Below are 27,890 nucleotides of genomic sequence, written 5' to 3' on the forward strand. Positions count from 1 at the left end.
GTACTGTAAAAAAGAAGAATGTTATAAAATCTAGATATCCATGGCTAAAATAAATCCAAAATTGACTAATGTGACTATAGTCAATTTATTTTATTCATATTTTATTCATTATGGATAGCAGAAAATATATTAACTTACAAAAATGCACTTATATGAATAGTTGCAAAACATTTAAAGTTAGCAATAGCACCTTAGTTAAGAAAATTATTTAAAAATTGTGCCACACAATGTAAAATGTAAACAATAGAGGTAATTTGACAGCTTTATGGTATGTGCTTCGTACAGATTGTCATCTCAGCTTTTTATTAAAAATATCCATCAATGTAAAAATTATCCTGAGATTCAAAGACAACAGTATTTTAAGTCCACACTATAATGTCATGCACTAAATCACAAGGGGAATTTGGTCTTATATGTGCTGTGTTAGTCAGCTTTCTGTCCCTGGGATAAAATACTTTTCATGCACAATGTAAAGAAGAAGGATCTACTTTTGCTTATGATCTCAGGGGAACCAGTTGATGGTTGGCAGCTCCAAGGAAGACACATCAGGGGCTGCTTAGTTAGTGGTGACCAGGAAGCAGGGCAGGAGATCAGTACAGGGGTAAAGGGCAAGAAAGAAGGTACAGAACCCCAAGGTCATGCCTTTAGGACACACCTAGACAGACCCTGAAATGTGTTTAATAATCCCCTACGTGTCCCCCAAGCCACTCACGTTTACAACCTTCACATTTGTGAAGAGAATGGTACAGTAAATATTGGAAACTCCAGTTAGGTTGGAGTCAGATGTAGAAAACACATTTTGATTTTGTTCATTAGAAAGTATCCTTTAAAAAGCTGACAGAATGAAATTAAAGGACAATAGGCCATTTAATATATAGTTTAGCTAGTAAACAGTAGTGGTTGGTTTGTGTGAGCATCAGAACAATAGGGAGGAGAAGAGAAGAATCACACAAGACGTATCTCATTTGACTGAATCCGCACTAGGATCAGCTTAAACAGCCTCTATGCATGCAGTGAAAGGCAGAATCCCCCTGACATAGTACGCAGTGACGAGTGGGGTACAGTCACTGAGGGAGGTCCTCACCGAACAGACTCAGCGGTACAGATGGCTGAGTAGTGACCCAAGACGTCACACCCAAGAGAAAATATTCTAGGATCCAAGAATAACAGTGCAATACCTCGGTACTGTGAAGAATGAAATCTCTTCTTTGACTTAAAATATAATACATTTGCACAAACCTATTGCTTGAACAAGATTTCACGCCTCTATCTTGTACTCCGAATAACTACTGTGAAGATTATATGCAATATAGCAGCTATTGTAACTCTCCTACTAACCTTATTGAAATGGTTTTATTGTTATGTTTTTTTTTTTCTTTAAAATAAGATTATATATATAAAGAAAAATTATATATTATATATATATATAAAATTACATTTAGGGTAATATCACAACAATAGAAGCAGATTCATTTAAACATCTCATTTAACAGTGATACATCGGGTTTGGTGACTCAGGCCTGTAATCCAGCCATGCCAGTAGCTGAGACAGAAGGATTATGAAAGCTTGACAGTTTAGTAAGACAATTCTCAATGTAAAAAATTACTAAACATGCTGTGGGTATAAATAAGTGGTAGAATACACCCAGGTTTGATACTTAGCACTGCAAAATAAATTTAGAGATTATAAGAGGATATCAAAAACTCTTCCATATTCACAAACTCAGTATTTGATGACTTCAACTGGACAGTGAAGAGATGGAGTCAAGGAAAATTTTCCTAACTGTAAAATATATTTTACAGTTAAAATAGTTTGAAAGTTTCTAACATGTTTAAAATTCAGCAAATGATGTCCTGCTAAGTGAATTACCACGGAGGAGACCAAAATCATATAGCTGAGGGGAAAATATTGTGCAGAGTAAGTCATTCACTACCATGTCATAAAGCTTTATCTTAAAGATCAATAAATTTACACTCTGACTCACTATGCGTACCTACATTTATGGTCCACCAACTGCAAATTGCATGGGAAGGGAAATAGCAGATAGAGCTTACTTCCAATTAAAGGGACAAATTAATAGGTTGAAAATCATGACTTATTGAAAGAGGAAGGGTAGAGATTTTGAACTTATGACCTATGATTTTATGGTCAAGTGACATAAAGACTGTTATGAATATATAAATTTAGTTGTACTTTCTTACAATATTCATTGGGAAATCCACACATGCTTTAATTTCAGAAATACAGTTATATTTTTAATATTTATTAGAAATTCAAGATTAACAGGAGCCACTAGTTGATTATGTATACACATGCAGACCTAGGAACACATAGACACACATACGTAAACTAGGCAGTGTATATATACTATTTCAAACACTCCAAATTTAAATTAGCTATAAACCAAAAGCTATCCTAAACTAATTAAAGAGACAATCACTTTATTGGATGTAAGAGGAACAATTTATTAGCAAGAAGGCCCATAAATTACATAGACTAAGCATAAAATTCATTTATTGAGATAACAATTCCAATAACATGCTAATATTCATACTTTTGAAGGACACAAGTTAGTGACGGTTACTACATTAATCAGGCTGTTTAATCAGGACTCCCTCTTGTACTGAGGCTTTCCCCTTAATCCATCCATCATTGAATTCTTCCCAAGCCTCACTTCCTTCAAGCCTTGGAAATCTGTTTACTACCTTGACATGTCATTCTGGTCACAATATGTCATGTGAAGGACTTGCAGCAAGGGCAGGCACTGTTGCCTGGTTACTTTGAATTTCTGTGTTCCCATTATGAATTTGTGCCTATTTAGCACGATCTTCTCCAGGTACACCCCTGTTATAACATATGGATCATTTTTAATGCTCAACAAAGTCCTATTTTGTATATACTTATCCATTCCTCCAGAAATGGCTATTTAGATTGTTTCAGCACGTTGGTGATTTTGAATTATGCTGCAATGAGCATGACAGTATTACTACTTCTTTGAGATGACCTCATCAGTACTTGGAATAAATACTCACAGGTGGCATTGCTGGAGTGTGGAATACATACCCACATGCCCACATGCAGAAAGCCACAGTTGATTACAAAGGTCTCTGGTAATTAGTGCACAATCTCCAGGCATTTCATTAGGATCTCAGATGCTCTAGGGATAATGAAAAATATTTTTGGCTTCTCCTTAGGGAGGGTATGAAAAGTTTAAAAATGCTTTTAGTGATCTCAAATCTCTTTGATAAAAACACACTGGAAAATCAAAAAAGAGGTTTAACTGAAGGTAAGAAAGACCAATGATTTCATGTGGTGCCTTACATTACCAATGTCTACAGATACGCTCGGTTTCCTATGATTTTGTCATCTCATAGAAGCTGCCATTTTTGATTCAGTTTCTGAGCCATTCACTACTCCTTAATGTTCAAGAAGTACTGGGAACGCTATTTTATTTCTTCCTTATAAAATTTTAGTTGCGCCTCCATCAAAATGGAAAATATTCATTGTCATTTTTGAAACACACATGTGAGTGTGAATTTCTTAGAAAATAACCAGATAAAATCACATCTAATGGATGCCAAAATTGAGGAAATAAAACATAAATAAAAATAAGTGCTTTGCTAAAACTCAGAATTCATATAGAAGGGATTTAGTCCCTCATTTTGATATTCTTCTGATCTTTAATTATTTTTGACTCCAGGCTTTTTTGTGATATTCTATAAAACAATTTAATAGACAATGTTTATGTAAATAAATATATAAGTGAAATTCATGACTGAGGTCTTGAAGAGAAAATGGAATTCCTCACAATGATATTTTGAAAAAACTATTATTTTAGAATCATGTGATTCTTAATAGTCAGTTCTAGGTTAATGATGCAATGTCCATTCTGCAGTGGGGGATGATTATCCGTTTATCTTTTCTACTTTCAGGAAAATTGATGCCACACACGTTTTAATTTTTAAATTTTTCATGGTTATCAAACAAACTATAGCAAAATAAAATAGTTTAGACTGTTTCCTACTGCAACTACTGCAGATATTTCTGTACGATTGTAATTCAATACATTACACACGGATGTCTGCCGGGGGAGGGGAGGATACAGGTAATCACAACTCTGTAAGCAATGTTTTAATTGAGTGACGTGCAATATACAGGTAAACAATTTATACAAAGTGTTGTAAAGTCATATGATTTTGTTTGTAACATTGATGGAGAAATCTGCCACACAATTTTCACTCTAAAGTATATCATTCTTCCCTCCTTCCCTCCCTCCCTCCATCTTTCCTTCCTTCCTTGGAATCTTCCTGATTCAGCTCCCAGAGTTCTGGGATTACAGCTTGCTCTACCACTCCTGGCTCACAGTAACTTTCAAAATGCTATTAAATAATTATAAACAAATATCATAAATAGGCGATAAATAATCTAAATCAATATACTCTGTCTAGTTTTAATTTTAGAGTGGGTGTAGGTGGTAGAAATGAAGGTTTATTTTCTTGTATCACATTTTATTGCTTTATTTCCCAACTATTTGCACATACAGAAATGCAAGAAAATCTATCACAAGTAAGTTACTGTCGCTATAAAAAAATAGGTATGTACACGAGTTTAGAGACTGTATCCAGGCAGCGAAGACACACTCAACTCTCCACTCCTTCTTCACACTTCCCCAAAGCCCTGCAGAGACGCTGTATATGAGAATACAAGTTATTTGCTCAAGGTAAATTTCATAGATGTCAAATTATAACAGAGACTACACGTACACACCTGTATCCTCTTGTTTATTTCTGCACATAAAGACAATTTCCAGTGCAAAAAATTGCAGTTTTCTTACCCATATATTTTTAAAATTTCTACTATATGTTTCAATAATTTCAGCTATATTAATTTTTGCTATAAGAATTTTATAAGTTGATGTTTTCACAGAGCAGGATGCGTGAAGTTTTTATATTTATTGTTATTAATTCTTATCATTTAATTCTATTTGTATTTACCATATATATGAAGTCATATCATGAATGTGATTACTGAATGCCATTTTGTGATTGTAGTGAAATAAATGCAATACTAAAACTACTTTTAAAAATAGCACAAAATGATCCATTTATCTAGAACCCAGGTGTCCTAAAATGCTTACAATTTTCATAATTTTTGTTTGTATATATGAATCACTTATCTCTCTATCTCTGTATCTATCTATCTATCCATCCATCTAATCTACCTGTCACCTGTCTATCTATTAGTGTTTCTCTAAACTACAAATGTTGATATTTTGGTCTGCATATTGTTTTAGGCTAAGTGTTTCATACATTGAGATGTTTATCAAATGTACACTAATCATTAAATTCCAAGGATCATTCATTTCTCAGCTGGCACAGCCAAAATATCTATACACAGTGAATAGTATTTTTTGTGTGTATTGTACCTTTGCTGAGAATCATATTTCTAAATATGCCTCAGAGTAAGTGCATAACATATTTGAAAATGTAGGTTTTCAAATACTTAAGTATGTCTTATTTATATTAAATTCACATAATAATGTCCTCCAGGTGATAATAGTAAAATTTTATTGACTAAGCTTGTGTAACTATTGAGATTAGGTCTTCTGATCACCCTGTATGGAGGAGCACAACCTCACCGCGGTGACCGAATTCATTCTGCTGGGCATCACAGACTGTCCCGAGCTGCAGGCTCCACTGTTTGTGCTGTTCCTCGTCGTCTACCTGACCTCACTGGTGGGCAACTTGGGCATGATCGTGCTCACCCAGGTGGACTCTGGGCTGAAAACACCCATGTACTTTTTCCTCAGACACCTGGCTGTCACTGATCTTGGTTGCTCTACGGCTGTGGGACCCAAAATGCTGGCTAATTTTGTTGTGGCCCAAAATACAATCTCTTATTATTCCTGTGCTCTGCAGCTGGCTTTCCTATTTCTATTTGTTGGTAGTGAACTTTTTATTCTGTCAGCAATGTTCTATAACTGCTACATGGCCATTTGTAACCCACTTCTGTACACTGTCATTATGTCACAGAGAGTATGTTGGGTGCTAGTGGCCATCCCCTATGCCTACAATACATTTGTGTCTCTTCTGATTACCACAAAGATTTTTACCTGCCCCTTCTGTGGCCACAATATCACTCATTTCTACTGTGACAGTCTCCCCTTGTTGTCATTGCTGTGCTCGAATACTCATGAAATTGAAGTGATAATTCGGATTTTATCAGCATTTAACTTGATTTTCCTCTTTCCTAATGGTCCTCATGTCCTACCTGCTCATCCTTGTAACCATTCTCAGGATGAACTCCGTGGAGGGCAGGCGCAAGGCCTTCTCCACCTGTGGGTCCCACCTGACCGTGGTCACAGTGTTCTACAGAACTTTGATATTTATGTACGTGCAGCCCAAGGACAGTCACTCCAGTGACACCGGCAAAGTGGCTTCCATATTTTATGTGTTAATCATTTCAATGTTGAATCCATTGATCTATAGTTTGAAGAACAAAGATGTAAGCTATGCTCTCCATAGGACATGGAAAAAGATATGCAATGTTTTTCTATAAAATATATGTGTAGTATGAGTCTTACAAATCAAGTTTGAATGAGAGGCCATGTTGATTTCTTCTAGAATTAACTGGATGAGTGACTTTAGTGCATGTTGAATGATTGCCTTTCTTGGTACTAATTAAACTTCTCAATGGTTAAAACAAAATTAGTGAAGAAAACAATAAAAGACTGCCTCCTTTGTAGAAGAGAAATGATTGACACAAACTTGGTAATTGAAGAAATGTCATAGTACTGTAAAACAGGTTTAGGCTATGTGGACCCCAGTGCAAAGACTGAGAGTGCCTTTGCTGAGTTACAGAGTAAGTACAGTGAGGAGGACTTAAATGCTGGCTTTGCTCTTCTCAGCCATTGCCGGGACCGTCCTTTGAAATGTTTTCTTTCATCTGTCTGTGTGTTTCTAGTTTTGCAGGCTCTATCACATCTGCAGATTGTGTTACTATCATACTTGACACTGGGCTCAGGATGTCATGCAATGACTGAGGCAATCAGTCATAAGAATTCACTCAGCTGTTATTATTTCCTGTGGTACACTTAGGGCCACCTTAGTTCATATCAGTACCCTACTTTCTTAGAAGTGCTCAAGAAAGTCTACTAATGCAACATATCTACATGTCAGGCAACCTATAGCTTGAATATAAAATATAATTTTGTTCAAATGAGTTGTTTTTATAATAGTGAATAGACAAATTAAGATAATTTTCTTGAGGTTTGCCATGTAAGCCTCTGGGCTTTCTTATTTATTTATTTTCCTTATTGGCTTGTTCTTTATCCTTTAAAACTCACTTTTCTTTGATCATTGTTTCTTCTTTCCTAGCTCTCTAAGTGAAAAAAATAACAATAGTGATTTCTAGTTCTTGTATAAGAGGATTATCTTATTATGAAGTAGGTTTATTGATTTTCTTTTTGACTGAATTTACTCACATTTGATTTGTATGACAGTGTCCAATTCTTTGGGTTATATTCCACTCTTTGAGTGGCTCTATTATATAATTCAACTTCTAAAAAGCAAAGAGTGATAATCTTACTAATGTAAGTAATATATTATTACATGTATTGAAGTGTATATTTGTCTTATCTAAACACTTATTCCATATACTATATTTTATTCTCCATGTATTTTTCAAAATTTATACCATTCAATACTCTTAGGACTATAATTGTGCCATGGAGAAACTATTCTGTTTTTGTAGTACAGCGTCATGGAATAAAATTATCCATGTAGAAAATTCACACAAATAAAAATAAGTGTTTGGAATAATAAACTCCTGTATATGTTGTCATGCTTAGGTACATGTTACTGAAAAGTTAATTCTGTTGGTCATTTGATTATGATAAAAATTTGTAATCAAATTTAATTTATCTATCCATATGTGTGAAAATATTATAATTCCTTAGCAAATAAATATTTGGAATGAACAAAGTGGAACGTTAATATCAATAATTGTTGGTCATAAATTATTGAAAATTTATAAATTATTGTATTTTTAAATTACATTTTCCAAATTAATTTCATAGATTATAAATTATACAGTAAAGGTGAAGTTTTCTAGCATGTAAGTTTCTAAAATTATAACATGAATTAATTTAATCCATTGTTCCACTTGTGTTAAAGTCTCAATAGTACTAGTAATCCTTCGACTACTGCAACAAAAACAGAAAAAAAGGGTGTCGCAGTTTACAATTATATAAGAGCTTTCTTTCGTTTTGAAAGTTAGTCTGCACTGCACTGCCAAATGATTTTATAAGCCTTTTCAAAATGTTTCATATTTCATTAATAAAATATGTTTGAAAAGCAGGAATTGTAAATTGAAACAATCATTGCTAGTATAATTCGTCAGTAGGGATGAATGCTGTGTACAGTCACAACTCAGAAAACCCAGTGCAGTTTAGAATACAATATACAAAAAAGTAGGCATTTCCTATACAATAGCAATCCATAATTAAGAATAAGATCATACTCTTGGTATATAATATTTTGTGCACAGACACATACACAAAAAAACTCCTAGGAAAAGAAATCTTGGTTGGGTAGAATCTCAAAATGTACATTTTAATTAAACATAACTGTCTTGCTCTATTTTAAAATCAGGTTCAAGTGGCTTTATTTGTGAAATTAATTTGATATTTATGGGGAAAGTATTAACTAATTTTTAGGAATTATTCCAGTAACATAAAGAGATGTCAGTATTGGGGTACTATTACTCAATATAAGAGCACATAAAGATATTACATATTGGCAGACTCTAAACAAAACATTAGTTGGTGACACTAGCAATATACAAAAAAATTAATATATAAATGGTGATTTTGAGCAATCAATCAATATTTGATTTTCTATTCAAAAATCATGATTCCTTTCAGCATATCAAGACTGGCAAAGAAATACATATATATGAAGATATAGATATATCTCATGTCTACATGTGAAAAATTTTTTAGAAGTTCTCACCAAAATTCTTACAACAGATAATATTCTCCCCTTTCTTTTCCTTTCCTTTATCTTTACTTATAGTTTTATTTCATTACAATCCCCATTTTCTTCTCCAAGAGTTGATTTTATTTTTTAGTTCCAAAAAAAGATCTCCTTAACAACAGAATTCTATGCAGTATAATAAATTTTAATAGTCACCTTAAACTTCTATGAGAAGAACATTCTTTCCCGTTTATATATTCTTAAAAGAGTGTCCCTGATTTGTTTGAGCAAGTTTCTCCACTTCATGGCCACTGATGCTTATTATCTACACATACCACAGAAATTCAAATGAGGACTGCTCTTGGGTGAGAATGTGTGTGTGCCAACCTTAGAGCTAAGACAGTTCTGTTAGTGGACAAAATTTACTACTTGAAGAAGTTTTCGGACTGACTCCTAGGTTCTGTTCGGTTCCCACCTTGTCTCAATATCCCCTTCCTTTGTTTGAAAACCAAATAAATATGGGCTGTCTGGTGGAGCTCTTTGTCTTTACTCCTGGGAGTGGGAGAGGGAGAGGGAGGGGGAGAGGGAGGGGGAGAGGGAGGGGGAGGGAGAGAGTTCTGACCTTCCTGGAAGCCCCAGATATTACCCCATTGGTCTTTTTTATTTCAGCCATTCACTGCCCGCTAGTTTAGGGGATTGCGGTTAGGCCAAGACCCTGATAACTACTTCATTCTTCTTTAAATGCTTGCAATGACATGTTGTATATGATGATAATATTTAGACAAATTATGTGTACAAGATCATATAATAGGCTAAGGTAAACTATAAAAGAGATATATAAACATACATATATCCACCTTTTATTTATTCTTATAACAATAATTCCCAGTATAATCTGCTAGTTTCCTTATTCACACATCTGTTCAATCTCTGTGAACTGCTTTAACATTTTCAACTGGACTACTTATACCTGTAAGGGCTTTGTAGTTTTATATTTGGAAGTAGACTTACAGTCAATGTTGAAATTTATCATTAGAAATTATATAGATATCATATGTATTAGGCCATTCAATAAATGTAATATTGAGTTCCACTACATGAGTACAGTTAAATGAATTGCAAAGAGGAAATGTAAAATACGCCATAAAATTATCTGTTTATCCAGAACTTTGAATTTCTACAATGTTTAATATTTAATGATTTTATCTCATTTAAATATCTTAACCCACCTATATTTCTATTTAACTTTCTACCTATCAGGGTATCAGAAACTTATAAAGATGGATATCTGGGGATGGATAATGTTTGGAACAGACATTGGATATAATGAGATGTTTATATGCTTAAATAGCTAATAGCAATTAGCAGTGATAACTCATTTCCCATCTAAACTAGCGGGCAATCAAAATGACTAGACAGGGAAAATATTTTCTACATGTAGAAGCTCCTTATATGAAAAATACTCTTCTATATAGTGTATGTCTCTATTTGAATATACACCATGCTTTTAAAGATGAGTTTATTTTCAAACAATTTACACCAGAGATTTTAGCTATGTCTTACTGACACAAGTTTGTATGATAAATTCTCCCAGGTGAAAATGTTTGAACTCTATTGACTATGTTGAAAATTCTATCAAGAATCATTTTTATGGAAAGCCATAATCTCACAGTGGTGACTCAATTCATTCTGCTGGGCATCACAGACCGTCCCGAGCTGCAGCCTCCACAGTTTGTGCTGTTCCTCGTCATCTACCTGACCTCGCTGGTGGGCAACGTGGGCATGATCGTCCTCACCCAGGTGGCCTCTGGGCTGCAAACACCCATGTACTTTTTCCTCAGACACCTGGCTCTCACTGATCTCAGTTATTCTACTGGTGTGAGACCAAAAATGTTGGATAATTTTGTGGTGGAATAAAATACAATCTCCTATCATGGTTGTGCCACATGGCTGGCTTCCATAGCTGTGTTTCCTGGGAGTGAGCTTTTTATTCTGTCTGCCACGTCCTAGGACCACTACTTGGCCATCTGTGAACCTGTGCTGCACACTGACATCATGCCCCCAAGAGTATGTTGGGTTCTAGTGGCGATTCCCTATCTCTACAGTGTATTTGTGTCTCTCCTAACTACCATAAAGATTTTCACTTTGCCCTTTTGTGGCCACCGTGTTATTAGTCATTTATTCTGTGACCCTCTTCGCTTGTTGTCTTTACTCTGCTCAAATACTTATGACTTTGAGGTGATAATTCTGAGTGTATCTGCTTTTGACTTGATTTTCTCTCTTCTGGTCATCCTTGTATCTTCCCTGCTCATCTTCATAGCCATTCTCATGATGAATTCCCTGGAGGGCAGGCACAAGGCCTTCTCCACCTGTGGGTCCCACCTGACCATTGGCACAGTGTTCTATGGGACTCTGCTCTTTATGTAAATTCAGCCCAAGTCCAGTCACTCCATTGCCAATAATAAAGTGGCTTCTCTATTTTATTCTCTGATTATTCCAATGTTGAACCCATTGATCTACAGCTTGAGGAACAAAGATGTAAAATATGTTCTTCATAGGACATGCAATAAGATGTGTATTATTTTTTTGAATGGTACACACAAGAAGAGTCACTGAATTGAGTCTTGCATGAGAACCTGCTCCGTTTACACCACAATTTAAAAAGTACAAATTATGGTGACATATATTCAGAACTTGGCCTTTTTGTTTTTTGAGACAAGGTCTCATTTTTTTCCTTCCTCAGTACTGGGAATCGAACTCACGACCTTGCGCTTGCCAGGCAGGTGCTGTGCTGCTGAGCTAAATCCCCAGCCCCCAGAACTTGGCCTTTTTGTAGTAGCAAAACTTCTAAATTGTTAGTACAAATTAGTGAACAAAACAATTAAACACGGCCTTCTTTGAGGAAAAGAAACAAATTAAAAACTTAATAATCAAAGAAATGTTAAAGTATAGTAAAATAGCATTAGGATCTAGAGAGCTTAATGTCAGCAAATGAGAGTAGATTTGTTGAGTGGGAGTGAGGAAGTGTTATAGGTCCCGAGAGGAGTAAAGGTTTATTGTTCTCTTCTCAAGTATCATGATCTTTTGTATATGTATATATGTGTGTGCATGTTTGTGCATGTTTGTCCCTCTCTGTCTACTGTTGTGTAAGCAAATGCAATGTTTTATGCTTCACACAAGTTTATAGACTGCATTAAAATCAACCTTGACTTTGGTCTCAGGAGACTCAGCATACTGTGATGATGTCAGGGACAGTGTCATAGAATCGCTTCTGTGGGGTGACCTATGAGGTCAAGGGAGTCTATGTCCCCCACAAGTTCACTGTAGAAAATGATTTGCTCTAAATCTATAGACTTTTTATAATATCAAATATATCAATTAAGATAAATTTCTTCAGGCTTGCCACATATATCACCGAGGTGTTTATTTTTTTTCACTGGATTAATGTTGATAAATTAGTAACTGCTGTCCAGCACAAATAAAAAATCACCTGAAGATCATTATTCTCTTTTCCTAAGAAATCTATTCCATTGGAAGTAGATCTACTGCTTTCCTTCTTGTAACTGATTTCCCTCATATTTGGTTGCAATGTTGTTGTTTTATAATATTCCATCCTTGGACTATATCAGTCTTTATTACCTTTCTAGTTTGCATGTATTACAATATGTATATATACTAGTTTTTATAACGTTTTAATTTTATAAATCTTTCTTCATTTCTCTATGTATTTTTCAGAAAATATATCCAATATCCATGGAACTTTCCTTGTGTCATAGGTAAACTCTTCTGTATTTGTAACACAGTATCGGTTCACAAAATTATCTGTGTAGTTCACACATGTGAGTAAAAATACTTGTTTGGAATAATGATAGCCTAGATATATTGTCATACTGAAGTAAATATTCCTAAAGAGATAATCAAGTTGATGGTTTTATTATGATAAAACTGTATAATTAAGTTCATCTGGATATCTGTGTGTAAGATTATTGAAAATTTTAAAAATTGACAAAATAAAATGTTAATATTAGTCATTGTTGGCTATAAGATGGTGGAAATTTATTCATTAATAAAAATGAAAATTTCTAGTACTCAGTTTCATAAAATCATAACATGATTTAAAATGACACATTATGAAATGTTATTATAAATCTTGATATAACTCTAACTCCTCCAATGATAAAGTACAAACTAGAAGATGTTGTTAAGGTTTATAATTACATAAGATATTTCATTCATTTGGAAAATTGGTATACATGTGTTATTAAAGTGTTTTGTAAATAATTTCTAAATGATTCATATTTTAGCCATAAATATTAGTTTTAAAAACCAAGAATTTGTATTTGATAGCATCATTACTAAGATTTTTGAGTCAGTAAAATTTAATTCTATGTACAATAACAACTCAGAAATTTCAGGGAGTGCCTGTAAATAATCAGTCTATATTTCAGATTGCAATCATAAGCCTGATGTATTGTATTTTCAATTATATGGACACAAAAGTATTGCCAAAGAAATCTTCAATGAATAGGATCTCAAAATTAAAATTTGCATATAAAACCACCACTCCTGTAAAATCAAGTTCAGGTGGCTTGATTTGTGAATTCAACTAATTGTTTAGGGGAAGAACTAACCAGTTTTTAAGAATCATTCTATAAAAAACGATGAGATGATATATTTTCCAAGTATTAGAAGACTATTAATCTGATATGATAAGATGAATGTATCACATATTGGAAAATAATTTTAAAAATTAGCTATCTACCTTAAAAACATGTAAAAAAGTAAATTATATTGAATTTAAGTGAGTTTTAGATTTTTTTTTGTGCTCAAAAATCATGATGCCTTTTCCCATAGTAAGAATGTTAAAAAAGGCTAAAAACAGCATATCTATATATGCATATCATAAATCCCACATCAATAGAATGAGAATAAATTTTATAAGTTCTAAAGTGCAGTAATGCTGAAAAATCCTGATTAAGTTAATATTAAATGAAAATTCTTAAGACTGACATTGTTTTTTATCCTATCATTCATTATTATTTATAAAATTTATTTTATTTCAAGACTCATTTCTACATGAAGGGTTGATTTTATTCTTTAATTCCAACAAAGCAATCTTCCTACCAATACAAATCTATCAATAATGTCCCTTGTACAGATCAATAAATTTAAATAACGTCTCAAAAGTATATTAGAAGAACATCTCCTTCCATTACATTTTTCCACTACAGTATGTGTTTTGTGAGGAAGCCTCTCTGTACTGTCATTCAACAAAGTCACGCTTCAAATACCAAAGTGCATTCATGGCACTAACATGTATGCCCCAGGGATGTAAACAAGGACTGCACTGGTGTGTGTTTTTGTGTGTGCACAGGTGCACTTAATTCAGTATGTAACATAACTAAAAGCATGATGTAAAAATTGATAAATTCATGACTTAAAATTAAATACAATTCACTCACAAATATAATAAAAGAAGAAATCATGATTAGGAAAAGTGAATACAATATTTCATACATTGAATTAATCAGCAATTGCCATATAATCTATAGAAAAATGAAGTGGATATACATAAAAGTTCACAAAAAGGAAATTTCTCATGATTTTTTCATATAATTCAATAATAGCTTGAGAACGTAAAAGTAAATTCACAGGAAACATTTTTGCAAATTCAGAAATTTGAAAGTTTTAATGTATAGGGCTGGGGATATAGCTCAGTGGCACAGCACCTGCCCAGCAAGCACAAGGTACTGAGTTCAATTCCCGCTAACAAAAAGAAAAGTTTTAATGCATAATGTTGTCAAGTAATGGTGAGTAGATGGAGCAAAGAAGACATTCCTTCCCTAATAATTGGTTATAAGGATTACAGAGCCTAAGGAAGCACAGCAAATATCTAACAAACTTTCATGTGCCACAAATTTAAGGAACAATGTGTATCACAATCAGAAAAACCCACAAACATATGCCTAAGTGAAAAGTAAACTTGCAGCATTACATATTAATCTTTTAAACTTAATTTAACGTACGTACAAATTTATATCATATACTTTTTCAAAGGCAAGAATGTGTAGTCAACAAAGCTCTTTATGAATGAAAAATTATAGATCAGGCTTAGATATGGAAAGAGAGTTTGTTATAATGCAAACTGCTATTCAAGAAAAAAGGAAGGAGAATAAAATTTCACTTTTATATATCATAAAATTTAATGGCAAAAATTAGGCACTGACTAGTGTGAATAAATAAAGTCAAATATATTTCTCTATAAGATTCATTTTAAAAACGAATATGGTTTCATTTACACAAAGGCACTAATAAAGGTAATGTTTGCTAGAGCAATCGTAGTTATAGGGTACCTTTTGCAGCTCGGAAATTTGAAAAATTTAAATGTGTAGTGTTGCCAATAATGGTTAGTAAAGCTAACTCTATAGAGTTAATTAAATTATCATAAGGTCGAATGCAATGCAACTGCTGTCTGATGGAAATACCTGTATAGCAAAAGTTAACAGAGAAATTAAGCCAACACTTAAATTGAAGATAAAATGCAAAATGTATCAAAGAAAATTCATTTAGAATTTACAGGAAAGATGTAAAAATCATTTTCATTTAAAACATGAATAACTAAATCCTTATATTTCAAATTATCACAGTTTATTCTGAATTCATTGAAAGTAATTCACTGAAATAAAATCTCATGTCATACTATTAGCTATTTCACACTGAACAAGTCAGCAGGAATGATAACACACAAATGTTATTCAGCTGACACATCTATAGAGATTGAAGGTGTTTGCAGCACTCCTAGGCTCTTATTGAGGAATTTTTTTTCTCCTCTTTCTCTCCCCTCCATCTCTTGCATAATTTCAATCATTTTCCATGTCCTAAGATTCATGTACTCTAAATATTTCATGAAAATGAAATTGTCCTTATTTTATACGCTATTAGTTAGCATAACAATTTCAATTTTCACACTTCTTTTATGACATATTGAAAGTGAAAAAACTGTACCAGGAAAATTGGTCCCTTTAAAAAACTTTGTTCTTTTAAAACTGCCTACCTCTATAACTGCTTCATGGCTTTGTAACTACTTCCTGGACCTCTGAAATCATGAGAATGTAACCAAACATGCAGGATGCCTGACTGTACCAAGGTGCATGACCATTAATCTAGCCTTGTAACCGATGAGCTCACCCTGCTAGGTAATCAGAAATGCCAGGCTCTTCTGTCTTGCCTCTGTACCTCCTTTGTACCCCCCACTTATTCACCACATAAAAGTGCTAGCCCACAGCCAAAGGGGCCTGCCTTTGTTGGAAGTTTTTCTAGCCAAGACCACTGGTGTAAAATAAAGCTGTTCGCTGCCTCCTGACTTCCTCGGGTGTTGTTCCTTTCCTGGACTCAGTTTTGCAGCAACAATGTGAATACTTGATTCCTTTTGAAAGAAAATATTTTATCAGAAGAGTCAACATATGTTCTTTCTTCATAATTTTTCAAGTATAGAAAAGAATATTTCTAAAGGTAGTGACTTTCTTGTACACAAGATTCCAATAAGTTATGCATAATGTGCAACTGAAACTTTGCAAGTTCATACTTCCCCTTCCTCCCTTTTCTGTCCCTTTTCCAACCCCCGCTGTTCTTCTTTATAATACTCTGTGTTTGGCTATTTTCATTAACTCATAAAAGCGGGCTAAGTTGATAAATATGAAATATGAATACTGAAATATGTTTATTTAGCTGAGCAAAATTTCCACAAAGTTTATCTATATTGTCACATATTTCAGATACCCTTCCCTTTTCAGGCTAACTAAGGTTACTTGCCTAGCATATGTCACATTTTTGGTATCCATTCATTCATCCCATCTATGTATGCAGTAACTACACCTTTGTTATTGCAAATAGTGTGGCAATAAACCTGAAAACACACCTTTTTTTTTTTTTTGTTTTTTTGTTTTTTTGGTTTTTCTCCGGTACCAGGAACCGAACTCTCGACCTTGCGCTTGCCAGGCAGGCGCTTTGCCGCTGAGCTAAATACCCGGCCCCCACGCCTTTTGTTGTTGAGGCTTTGAGTTTAATTCTTTTGGATAAGTGCTCCAAAGTAAAATTACAGGATCACATTGTAGACATTTTTAATTGCTTTTGTATGTAATATTCAAGAGAATAATATTTCTGTCCTCTAAATGCCAAAATATTCCGGAAGATGAAATGTAAATTTTCACATAATGCATGCAATGCAATAGGCATTAATGCTGAATTAAGTCATTGGTAATGACACATTAATGTCTGAGGATAACTTTAAGGTAGACATTTTGTTCCTTTCTTTACTCATTCAGTTATTAGTCAGTCAGTCCAGAAGTCTCTTTAAAAAGCTGTGCTTTCCAGAGTATCACTTTAAAGACTACTAGTAGATAAGCAAACTCTCCAGATACACGTTCACATTTACATTGCTTTTAGAATATGTAATGTCATACAAGTGAAAAGAAAAAAAAATTTAAATAGGTAATCACAGTTTTTATATATGAATTGAGGAAATTCAATTAGTTCTATGGAAATGTATTTTATACCCTAAAGCTTTTCATTAAAAATTAGAATTGACTAGGTATATGGTGGGCTCCTTACAAATTCTACAAAAATAAATAATATTGGGTCTATTCAAAATGATTAGCAATTTGAATCCCTATTCAGTATCACGTGGTTTCTCAGGAATGTGCAGCAATGTTTGTTGACTGCTGTGTTTCCCTGATTTGAAGGCCAGCAGCAGCACTTCCCAGGTGATATGGGGCGGTAGGGTACTGTTCAGAAGAACGCTAAGTAGCGAGTGCAAGAATTGCATTGTTTCATTTTCAGTATGATTGCTTCGGCGAGTCCCCCACCATTCTTTGCACTTCATTTTGTGCAATGTTTTCAGGGGAGAATTGACAAATGAGTAACGGTCTTTCTTCATTCCCCTTGCGATTCAAGGCTTCACTTGGGAATGTGTTCCCTGGGATCCTGGACTTCAACCTCTGAGTAAATAGAGTTCAGTGGGAAGAACTTCAGGTGTGAATCTTAGCAGATCTCTCTGCACAGGTAAGTTACACCAGGTATTTTATTTTCTACAAAGTCTAAATGTAAGGTTTAAGTATTTTTGACTATTTTTCAGTTTCAATTAGACTCAAGACTGACTGAAATGATGCATATTTTTCAAGTAATCAAATATCTGCCCCTAGATCACTGAGTTTCAAGGAGCATGGTAGAATTTAAATTACGATGTCCAAAGTCCCTATTGATAAATTAAACTGCTTAAATATTTACACAGAGAACAAATAGTCGTTAGAAGGATATATTTTGCCATAGCACACCCAGAAATCTTATCTGCCTTACAGCCCCTGGATGTTTTACAAGAGATTGTGCCAGATAAGAAAAATAAGTTTTAAATTTTCCTGAAATATATGATTCTGTGTTTCTGTGGAAAGCTTACACAAATGGAAAAATTTTCTGGTGCTGATGGTTGTTCCATGTGCCCTTTTAAGGAGATTAAGTATTTTTCCTAAATACAGTGACGCATGTCTAATGAAGCATAAGGCAATTCTAAGGGTTGAGTAATTCACCTGTGGTAGTGAGCACTAGGTTTGATCTTCACACTTAAACACACAAATACACACCAGTACCTATACAGACACACACACACACACACACACAAAGTGCATGACAGCTCCCAGGTTCGAGATTAGTAGAATATAAACTTGAACTAAACTTAGAAGTCAAAAAATTAATTTTGTTATCATTTCTTTTTCCAATTATGATTAGTTTTGATTTGTTTTGTTACATTTAAACTTATATACTGTGTCCAGATTTTATGTTCAAATTTTGGTCTTTACTTTTAATAGACACAAATTTGTACATACTTATGAGGTACAATATGGAAAGTAAATAAAGTGTACATGGTGTGTGATGATCAAATTAAGATTAATATTATGTTCATCTTCTGGAGTGTTTATCATTTTTTTGTTGATAGACATTGGACTCCTCTAACTATTGTGAAATACACAATAGCTTTATATTAGTATGGAAAATTATAACACACTTGATATGCCTAGTTAAAATGTAAGCACCCTCAGTAAAATGGAGAAATTCCAGTAATTACTAGAAGTGAACTAAGTAGGTGCAGATAACAATTCAGTTTTTCTTGACAAGAGAAATGAAATATGAAACACACAAATACCATTACACATGCACACACAAATGCATGACAATTTCCAGGTTAGAGGCCAGTACAATATGAGCTGGAAATAGATTTAGAATCTATACAATATCTTTTCCAAAAGCCCTCTACATTATGGTCCCTATAAATGAAGCTTAGTTTGAACCTCTTCTTTTTTCCTTTAGCATGTATAACAAACACATTGGGCTTCTTATACACTTTTACAACATTAGATTTATATTTCTGTTGCTAGATACACATCAGAAATGTAGGAGAACTCAGAGTCAGAAAAATCAATAAGAATAATGAACATGGAAATGTTGCCCTACATTGAGCAGATGAGACAGAATGATGTGGCAGATATTAGCAAGGAAAAACCCACTAAATCTATTTGCAGAGAAACACTAAAATCCCCCAGGATGAGTAACAGCAGCCATGGCTTGGAGAAGAAACCTGTAGATACGAAGAGGAAGACGCCTGGAAGCCACCCTGCTGATGAATTCCTGAAAGAACACTCCTTTTCTTTGCTACAAGTACGGACACATCTCCCCTGTGCATCTGTATATGTGCACATATTTAAATATATTCTTGTTCCTCAGTTAACCTGTTTATTTTACTAGAATCTGAATGATTACCTTAGTAAATTCCATACTAAAATAAATATTGATTTAAGTGATATAAGCTTCCTTTAAACAGTCTAAAAGAAAAAAAAAACTGTCAGGAAAGTAGATGTAGATAAAATAAAATCTTTATTATTGTGAAATCAAAATCTTTAGTGTATATTTGATGGAAGATCTATAAGTGTATGAGAATAGTATTCACAAATAATAAAATAAAATGAATATCCTTCATTCATATCAATGCTGTATCCAATTTATTTTTTCTAGATTCAATAATTATTTGTCTTGTCTAACCACATTTAAAAAAGTAAATCCTATGTATGTCAAATTAATCTTACAATGTCGAGCAAATACCTGTTGTTATGTTGAGTGGCAGTGAGAAGATTGATTTACCAGTCAAAAGCTGTTAAAGTTGTCTAAAGTGGTTTACATTTAGGGCTGGGACTAAGGCTATAAGCATAAAAAGCAGAGCGCACTTTCTTTTCGTTATAATTCCTGATAAAAATGTGAAGATAGAAAATTGTGAACTTTTAATGAAAAGAAATTTTTGAAAAAATATCAGCATTACCAATCAAAGTTAAAATTTTTGTAGGCATGTATTACCAACATTCAAAAGGTATATACTGTAGCTTGTCATATCAATCAGTGCAAAACAGACAAATAAATGTCTACTAGCAACCTTATGATCTACAGATTTCCAAATGTGGTTCTAGGTTCAGGGGTGGAAGTAAGTCATTTTAAATTAGGGTAAAAGAGAAAAAAAGTATATAATATAAAATTTAAAAAAGAAGAAAGGACCAAAACATAAATATCTCCAATGCTTTCAGAAACACTGAGGTGCAGGTGTTTTGTCTGAATTGTAGAGTAATTGTTACAGTTGTCATGTTACACCTCTTTGGCATGTCCTTGGACAACATTTTTCCAATTAAGGAAGAAATAATTTTCCAAAATAAATCAATTCCTCTTCCATTTTCATAAATAAATAAATAAGGGAAAAAAAAAAGTCAGCTAACCTTACAATTAGTGGCTACATTATTAAGTTTTCAACGGGTTTATACTTCCTGAAACCCAATGGGTTTTAATGGTTTTGCCCTCAATAATTATTCATGGTGGCCTGAACAGACAAGAGAAGTGGGTTGGTGCTAAAAGAATTCATTCTAAAGGATGTCAGAACCCACCCTGATCTACAGGCCTCTTTCTTGGGGCTGCTCCTCATCATCTCTGCACCCGCAGTGGTGGGTACCTTGTGTATGGTCATCCTCACGCAGATGGACATCGAGCTAAAAACACCCCTGTACTTTTTAATCCCACATCTCAGTATCCTTAATCTTGTTCACTCAAGAGCTATGGGGCCCAAAATACTGGTGAATTTTATAGCTAACTGCAAAATGATCCCAAACGACTCACCATCATACCCATCATTAGTGAACATTTCATTCTGTCAGCAAGGGCCTGGGACTGCTATGCGGCCATCTGCAACCCTCCGCTCTACACAGCGATCATGTCCTGTTGCTGTGATCATTAAAAATACCAAAATACCAAGAATAAAGCAGACAGGAGCCTGAGAACTAAGTTCAGACACCGTAGCATTCACTGAATCAACAAGTCTTACTTCATTCTTTCCCCCAACATGTAAGGACATGTTAGATTTTTTTATGCAAATAAAGAATTTCAGGTAATTTAAATTATATATCCAAAGTAATGTTCCATACACTATTACAGTTTAATAAAGTAATGATCTTTTGGGAGGGAAACCTTCAGTTTGAGATGATTTGTTACAGTTGTCCTGTTATACCTCTTTGGCATGTCCTTGGACAACATTTTTCAAATTTAGGATGAAATAATTTTCCAAAATAAATCAATTCCTCTTCTATTTTCATAAATAGTTAAATAAGGGCAAAAAAGTCAGCACGACCAGGGTAATTTTTGAAATGAGAACCACCAGTGTAATTTTTGAAAGATGATTTCATTTTAAAACATTCTAGCCAGGTATGGTGGCTCACCCCTGTAATCCCAGCACCCCGGGGGCTGAGGCAGGAGGATTGCTCTGAGTTTGAGGCCCACCTGGGCTACAAAGAGTTCAAGGCCAGCCTGAAGTACATAGCGAAACCCTGTCTCAAAAAAAATATTCTAAATGGGAAAATTTGAATCTATTTACATGCAATTCCTCTCTATAGTAAAAGTTCCCCAGGTGGTAGATAATATTGAAAATCTATTAACTATGCCAATATTTCTATCCTGAACAGGTTTTCTGATCACCCTGGATGGAGGAGCACAACCTCACCATGGTGACCGAATTCATTCTGCTGGGCATCACAGACCGTCCCGAGCTGCAGGCTCCACTGTTCCTGCTGTTCCTCGCCATCTACCTGACCTCGCTGGTGGGCAACTTGGGCATGATCGTGCTCACCCAGGTGGACTCCAGGCTGCAAACACCCATGTACTTTTTGCTCAGACACCTGGCTGTCACTAATCTTGGTTATTCTACAGCTGTGGGGCCTAAAATGTTGGAAAATTTTGTGGTGGAACAAAATACAATCTCCTATTATGATTGTGCTACACAGCTGGCTTTCATAGCTGTGTTTCTTGGGAGTGAGCTTTTTATTCTGTCTGCCATGTCCTATGACCGCTACGTGGCCATCTGTCACCCTCTGATGTACACGGTCATCATGTCCCCAAGACTATGTTGGGTTCTTGTGGTGATTCCCTATTTCTACTGCACGTTTGTGTCTCTCCTAATTACCACAAAGATTTTCACTTTGTTGTTTTGTGGAAACAATGTCATCAGTCACTTCTACTGTGACAGTCTGGCCTTGTTATCTCTTGCTTGCTCAGATACATATGAAACTGAAATGATAAATCTAATCTTAGCAGCTTTTCACTTACTTTCCTCTTTCCTGATGGTCCTGGTGTCCTACCTGCTCATCTCTGTGGCCATTCTCAGGATGAACTCCACAGAAGGCCGGCGCAAGGCCTTCTCCACCTGTGGGTTCCACCTGACCGTGGTCACAGTGTTCTACGGGACTTCGATATTCATGTACGGACAGCCCAAGTCCGGTCACTCCGGTGACACTGACAAAGTGGTTTCCATATTTTACACCCTGGCCATCCCCATGTTGAATCCCTTGATTTATAGCTTCAGAAATAAAGATGTAAAATATGCCCTGCAAAAGGTATGGAGGAAAACTCTGCGATATCTTCTCTGAAAATTCTCTGCATTATGGTTCCTATAAATGAGGTTTAGTTTGAACCTACTCTTTTTTTTCCTCTAGCATGTATAACAAATATATTGGGCTTATTATATACTTTTATATCTTTGGATTTAATATGTTTGGTAATGGATACATTTCTATAAACGTGAGAAATGGGAAAAATTCCTTTATTATAACCTGAATACTTGAAAAGAGCATGACAGTGAGACAGAATTGGTTTACAGTCTACAGACCCTATAAGGAGGAAATAGAGTTGCGTATCATTTGAGAATCAGGCGGAATAGCTGGCACAGAAATGCAATGGCTTTTGTGGGTTTTTGCAAACATTACCATAAAACTTCCTGCATCCATGTGTGCCTGTGAGCTCCTTTATATGCGTGTGTAAGCACGATATTTCCTTTGGAGGTTCTGTATACTTCTATAAATTTTTTTAAGGTCATAAACGATTGCAGTTTCAGCTGGCTCATTAAAGTGTGATAATTGGAGGGAATCAATGGTAACACTGTGTTCAAAAGTCCCCCTGGAGGACTTAGGGTGCTTCTTTTCTTTCCTGATGGGTTCTTTTCTCTTCATATATGGGTCCTGTACATCAAAAGAATTCCCTTGTTTGTGTATTGAAATGTAGCATTGCATTTTGCCTCATTTAGTGCATATGTGCTATGAGTGAATACCCCAATTAAAATACACTCCAATTAAAGTACCTCAACTAAGTACCCCACTTAAAATATACTTCTGGAGCTCTGCCCCGGGTCTCCAGGATTTTGCCCCCACCTCCCCACAACTAGCTTTATCTCCATTCCTTACTACACATTTTTCTCTACTGAATGCTCACTCTGTCATCCTTCTCTCAATAAGAAAATGCTCATTTAAAAGTCATAGCCATACTCTGGTGTCTCTTCAGATCGTATAAATCTTTTGCCTTATCATAAAAGTCATAGCCCACATTTCTTTATTCTTGCAAAAGATGCCTAATTTATGGTGAAGTATTTTTGTTATTTCTCTTTCTTGTGGCTGACATTCCTAAATCTTGTTCATATAATAGTGTACTATTTCGGGAGGGATCTTTGCATCCACTTGAAAATATGAATGGAAGAAAGCAAGCAGAAATAACTCCATAATTTGAATAATTCTGTCTGGAATCAGTGTGTAGTATACTATGTTTTTTGTATATACTTGTTATTTCATCTGCACGTATGCCATGTGTCACATTCTTAAATCTTCCATGTATTCTTCACTATCTTAAATCTTCCATATATATGTATGAAAGATATATATATAGAGAGAAAAAGAGACTATATACAGAGACTATATATATATAGCTTCCATATATATATGAAAGATATATATAGAAAGACTATATATATAGAGAGAAAATATATATATAGCTTCCATATATATATATATATCTTCCAACTATATATATATATCATCCAACTATATATATATATCTTCCAACTATATATATGTACATACATATATATATCTTCCAGCTATATATCTATCTTCCAGATATATATATATATGTGTGTGTGTGTGTGTGTGTGTGTGTGTGTGTGTGTATAGTTGTTTTGTTGTTTTTTGATACCAGGAATTGAACTCAGCACCTCATGCTTGCTGGGCAGGCACTGTGCCACTGAGCTACATCTTCAGCCCTATTTGCATTATTTTAACGTTACTGTGATTTTATTCACATGGTAGGTAGATTTGTATTCTTAGTGCATGACTTTGTAACAAAATTTTCTATGTAGCTAAAAAATGTGGGCCAAATGATTGAGTGGAATAATTAAATAATATGTATTACTACTAAATATTATATATTATATAGACATGGGGTATTATCAAAGATTTAAAAATGGATTTTTATGATGATGAAATTCTATGATAATTATATGGAATATATAATACTGTAACCTTACATATTCTGTATTCTGTACCCTTAAACATTATTATGATGAAATTCTATAATATACTATACAGAATATACATTATCCTAGAACCTTAAATATGCATAAACATATCTCAATTTCCTAGAAAATAAATGTGTAGCAGGAAAAACAGTAAAATGCTGATGGTGACCACAAATCATAAAAATATTTACATCATTCTATTTTAACTTATCTCTTCTCCCGATTAATATTCTGTTATTTATAACATATATAAAACCAATTATATTATTTTAATAGAACAGATGAAACTTTGAAAGTGTAAACTTGACAAAATGTTTTTTAATGTAGACCAATTTCACATTCCTATTATAAATATTTGTGTAACTGTTGACAGCCCCTGGAACGATAAACCAAAAATGAAGGAAATATTTTGACACTTAAAATTAGGTAAGTATTTCATTTATTTTTAAAGTTAGTCTGTATTTTACTAATAAGTAGGTTGATAAATTATTTCAGAATTTTCTTAAATTTAAAATGTAAAATAAATTTTAAGAAACAGAAACTGGAGTCTAACAAAATGATTGCTAAGCTAATATGAGTCATAGAGTTTAATATTACATATAAAAAGTTTTTGGAAATTTCAAGACAATTTTGAATAAGAAATGTACAATAGTTTAGAGACAGGCAGAGTTTCTGTAACAAAGATATCTGTAGTTGAGTTTGGATTGATAAGCAGTGAGGTATTTAATATTTTTATTTAGAAATATGCTAGAAAACATTTCATACATGAAAATGACTTTTCAAATTATAATTTTTAAAATAATGTTCTTTACCCCTTCCCAAAATCATGTCCATGTACTTGGACCTTTTTTTAAAAAAATAGGGTTCATAAGTTTCTAGAAATTCTTTTTAATCGCTAAAGAGAAATTTTGTAAATTTTGTATAAATTTTCACTTCATGTTAAAGACAGATGCAGGGAAAGGTAAATTGAATTGGAGCTGAGCGATAAGGATTGGTGATCATTTCAGGATATGGCAGTAAGGTCACATTAAGTGCTAGTTGATTTTCTGAAATTTAAAATATTAAAGTTACACACACATTCATAATTTGTACCCTTTCTGAATCGGATCTTTAATCACCATTGAGTATATGTGAAGAGTTTTGCCATTGTTCACAGATATAAAACTTTAAAGCCATTGTGAAAAAGCCATTCTGAATATTGGAATTATGGGTGAAGAAATCATTCTTCCAATAGATAATACAAGTAAATCAAGGTACTTGTACAGTTAAAAGCGATAATAAATGAAGGCAGCTGAATTATGTACATAAGAATTCCTCAGTAGGGTAATCAAAGAATTCTCTGGATAATTAAGGAAAAGTCAATGTCACTACTGCCTCTTCTTAGAAGCTTTGGGACTACTCAAGAAATTATATTTTAAATCCCAGGAGTAAGTTTCAAAGTGCAGAGACAGTCATAAATTCTTCCATATGCTTCTGGTTAGCTATTGTTCAAGGGAACAGAATTCACTTCTCATTTTAGATAAGTACTAGGGACTAGTCATTATGATTATCAAATTAGTTCTAATGTTTTTCCGTGATTCATTCTAATTGAAATTGCAGGATAGATTCCATTATAAACAGTAGATACAAATCCCAGACTAAGTATTCTCTACCATACTTAGTAACATTGCTCTTCTACAAATATACCAATGTAGTTTTAAACCATTATCTTCATGAGGGCAAACATCGACCCTATTTCTATTTGTTCTTACAATTTCACTGTACTGCTACCCTAAACAATGGACATTACAGGAAGCAGTAAGCATAATTTGAATTCTCCATTTAAGCTGTCTAAATCCAGATAACATTGTTCAACTGTGGACCACAGAGGCAGGTCAGCTGTGAATAACTCAAATCCTGATATCTTTCTAGTGGGGCTTCCAGTGGTTCAGTAAGCTGATGTCATTTTCTTTTCTTACGCTTAGAGTTTTACTTGAGACGCAGCAATTTGTGGTCTCCTTTTATTAATACCATAGAATGCTAGACTTGTCATGGTACAAATACTCCCCCACTCAAGGGTAACTTCTGAAGAAAGGACTTGTATGATCTTTATTTAGCAGGTAATTCTGGAAAGCAAATACGAGAGAGTGGAGTACATGAGACAAAGCTAGGTCAGAGGTAGAGCTGGAGCAAGATGCAGTGAGGAATAGGTAACCGGATTAAACAAACGGACATCACTCTTAATGTTCTGAGGTGTCTTGCAGAACTCTCCTAGGAGTTGCTCTAAGGCAGGGCAGACGTTAGATATCTACCTGGCAAATCTTGTTTTTATTGGTATTATTCCTTCCATACTGCATTCCAGGCAGTTTAAAGCTGCTTTCAAGAGCTCTGGAAACTTTGTCTCCAGAATGCAGCAAAATCCTCAGAGGGTAAAGTCATCAAAGTGTCAGAAAAAACTCTACTGTGTCTCCAGACCAAGGGAGAAGTGGCCCAACGTGATCAGAGATGGGCCGACAGATGGTTCCTTACAGCAACACTTGCAATAGCGATCACAGAAAGCTCAAAAGTAGGCATTTTGACTCAGGCTAATACAACAACAAGAGGATGCTCTTGCCTCTGCTGTCTTTGTATTTAACTTGTAGGTGTTTCCATATGGATAGTAAGGAGCAAATCTTGGAGGAATTCCTCAAATATTTTTAACGTGGTATGGCTGTGTTTAACATCAGTGCATTTGGAAGTTCAAGAAGAGATACTTGTGCGTGGAAGAGTTATAAACCAAATATACAAGGTTTGTTTTCAGTTCTGGTGAATCTGCCACCCCATAAACACTTCAGAGTTTTCGGCTTCATTTGCCCTTCCCACGCATGAGGCATCAGGACTGATCTGGTTTTCACTAAGGGATTTGGGAGCCCTGCGCCATGAACTGCACCAAACATTTAATAGTTTTGTTACAGTACGCTCCTATAACCACGATCTTGGAAGAAATCAGAAGTTTTCCCAAAACTTTTATTTGTATTAGTCC

General features: G+C 34.3%; 2 protein-coding genes and 1 pseudogene across 2 annotated transcripts; all 3 read left to right on the top strand.

The window, feature by feature from the left end:
- The first annotated feature begins 5,619 nt into the window (after positions 1-5,619).
- On the top strand, positions 5,620-6,559 carry LOC102030451 (olfactory receptor 8K3-like). Its single transcript, XM_013506407.1, is given in 2 exon segments — positions 5,620-6,240; positions 6,242-6,559. Coding segments are annotated over 2 exon segments (939 nt in total).
- Positions 6,560-10,626: 4,067 nt separating this feature from the next.
- LOC102018311 lies at positions 10,627-11,592 on the top strand (annotated as a pseudogene).
- A 10,442-nt stretch (positions 11,593-22,034) lies between these two features.
- On the top strand, positions 22,035-22,976 carry LOC102018628 (olfactory receptor 8K3-like). Its single transcript, XM_013506373.1, has one exon. The coding sequence runs from the start codon at positions 22,035-22,037 to the stop codon at positions 22,974-22,976; it is 942 nt and encodes a 313-aa protein (XP_013361827.1).
- The last annotated feature ends 4,914 nt before the right edge of the window (positions 22,977-27,890 follow it).

This window comes from Chinchilla lanigera, unplaced genomic scaffold (genome assembly GCF_000276665.1).
Source record: "Chinchilla lanigera isolate Chin_1 unplaced genomic scaffold, ChiLan1.0 scaffold00110, whole genome shotgun sequence".
Classification (NCBI taxonomy): Eukaryota; Metazoa; Chordata; class Mammalia; order Rodentia; family Chinchillidae; genus Chinchilla; species Chinchilla lanigera.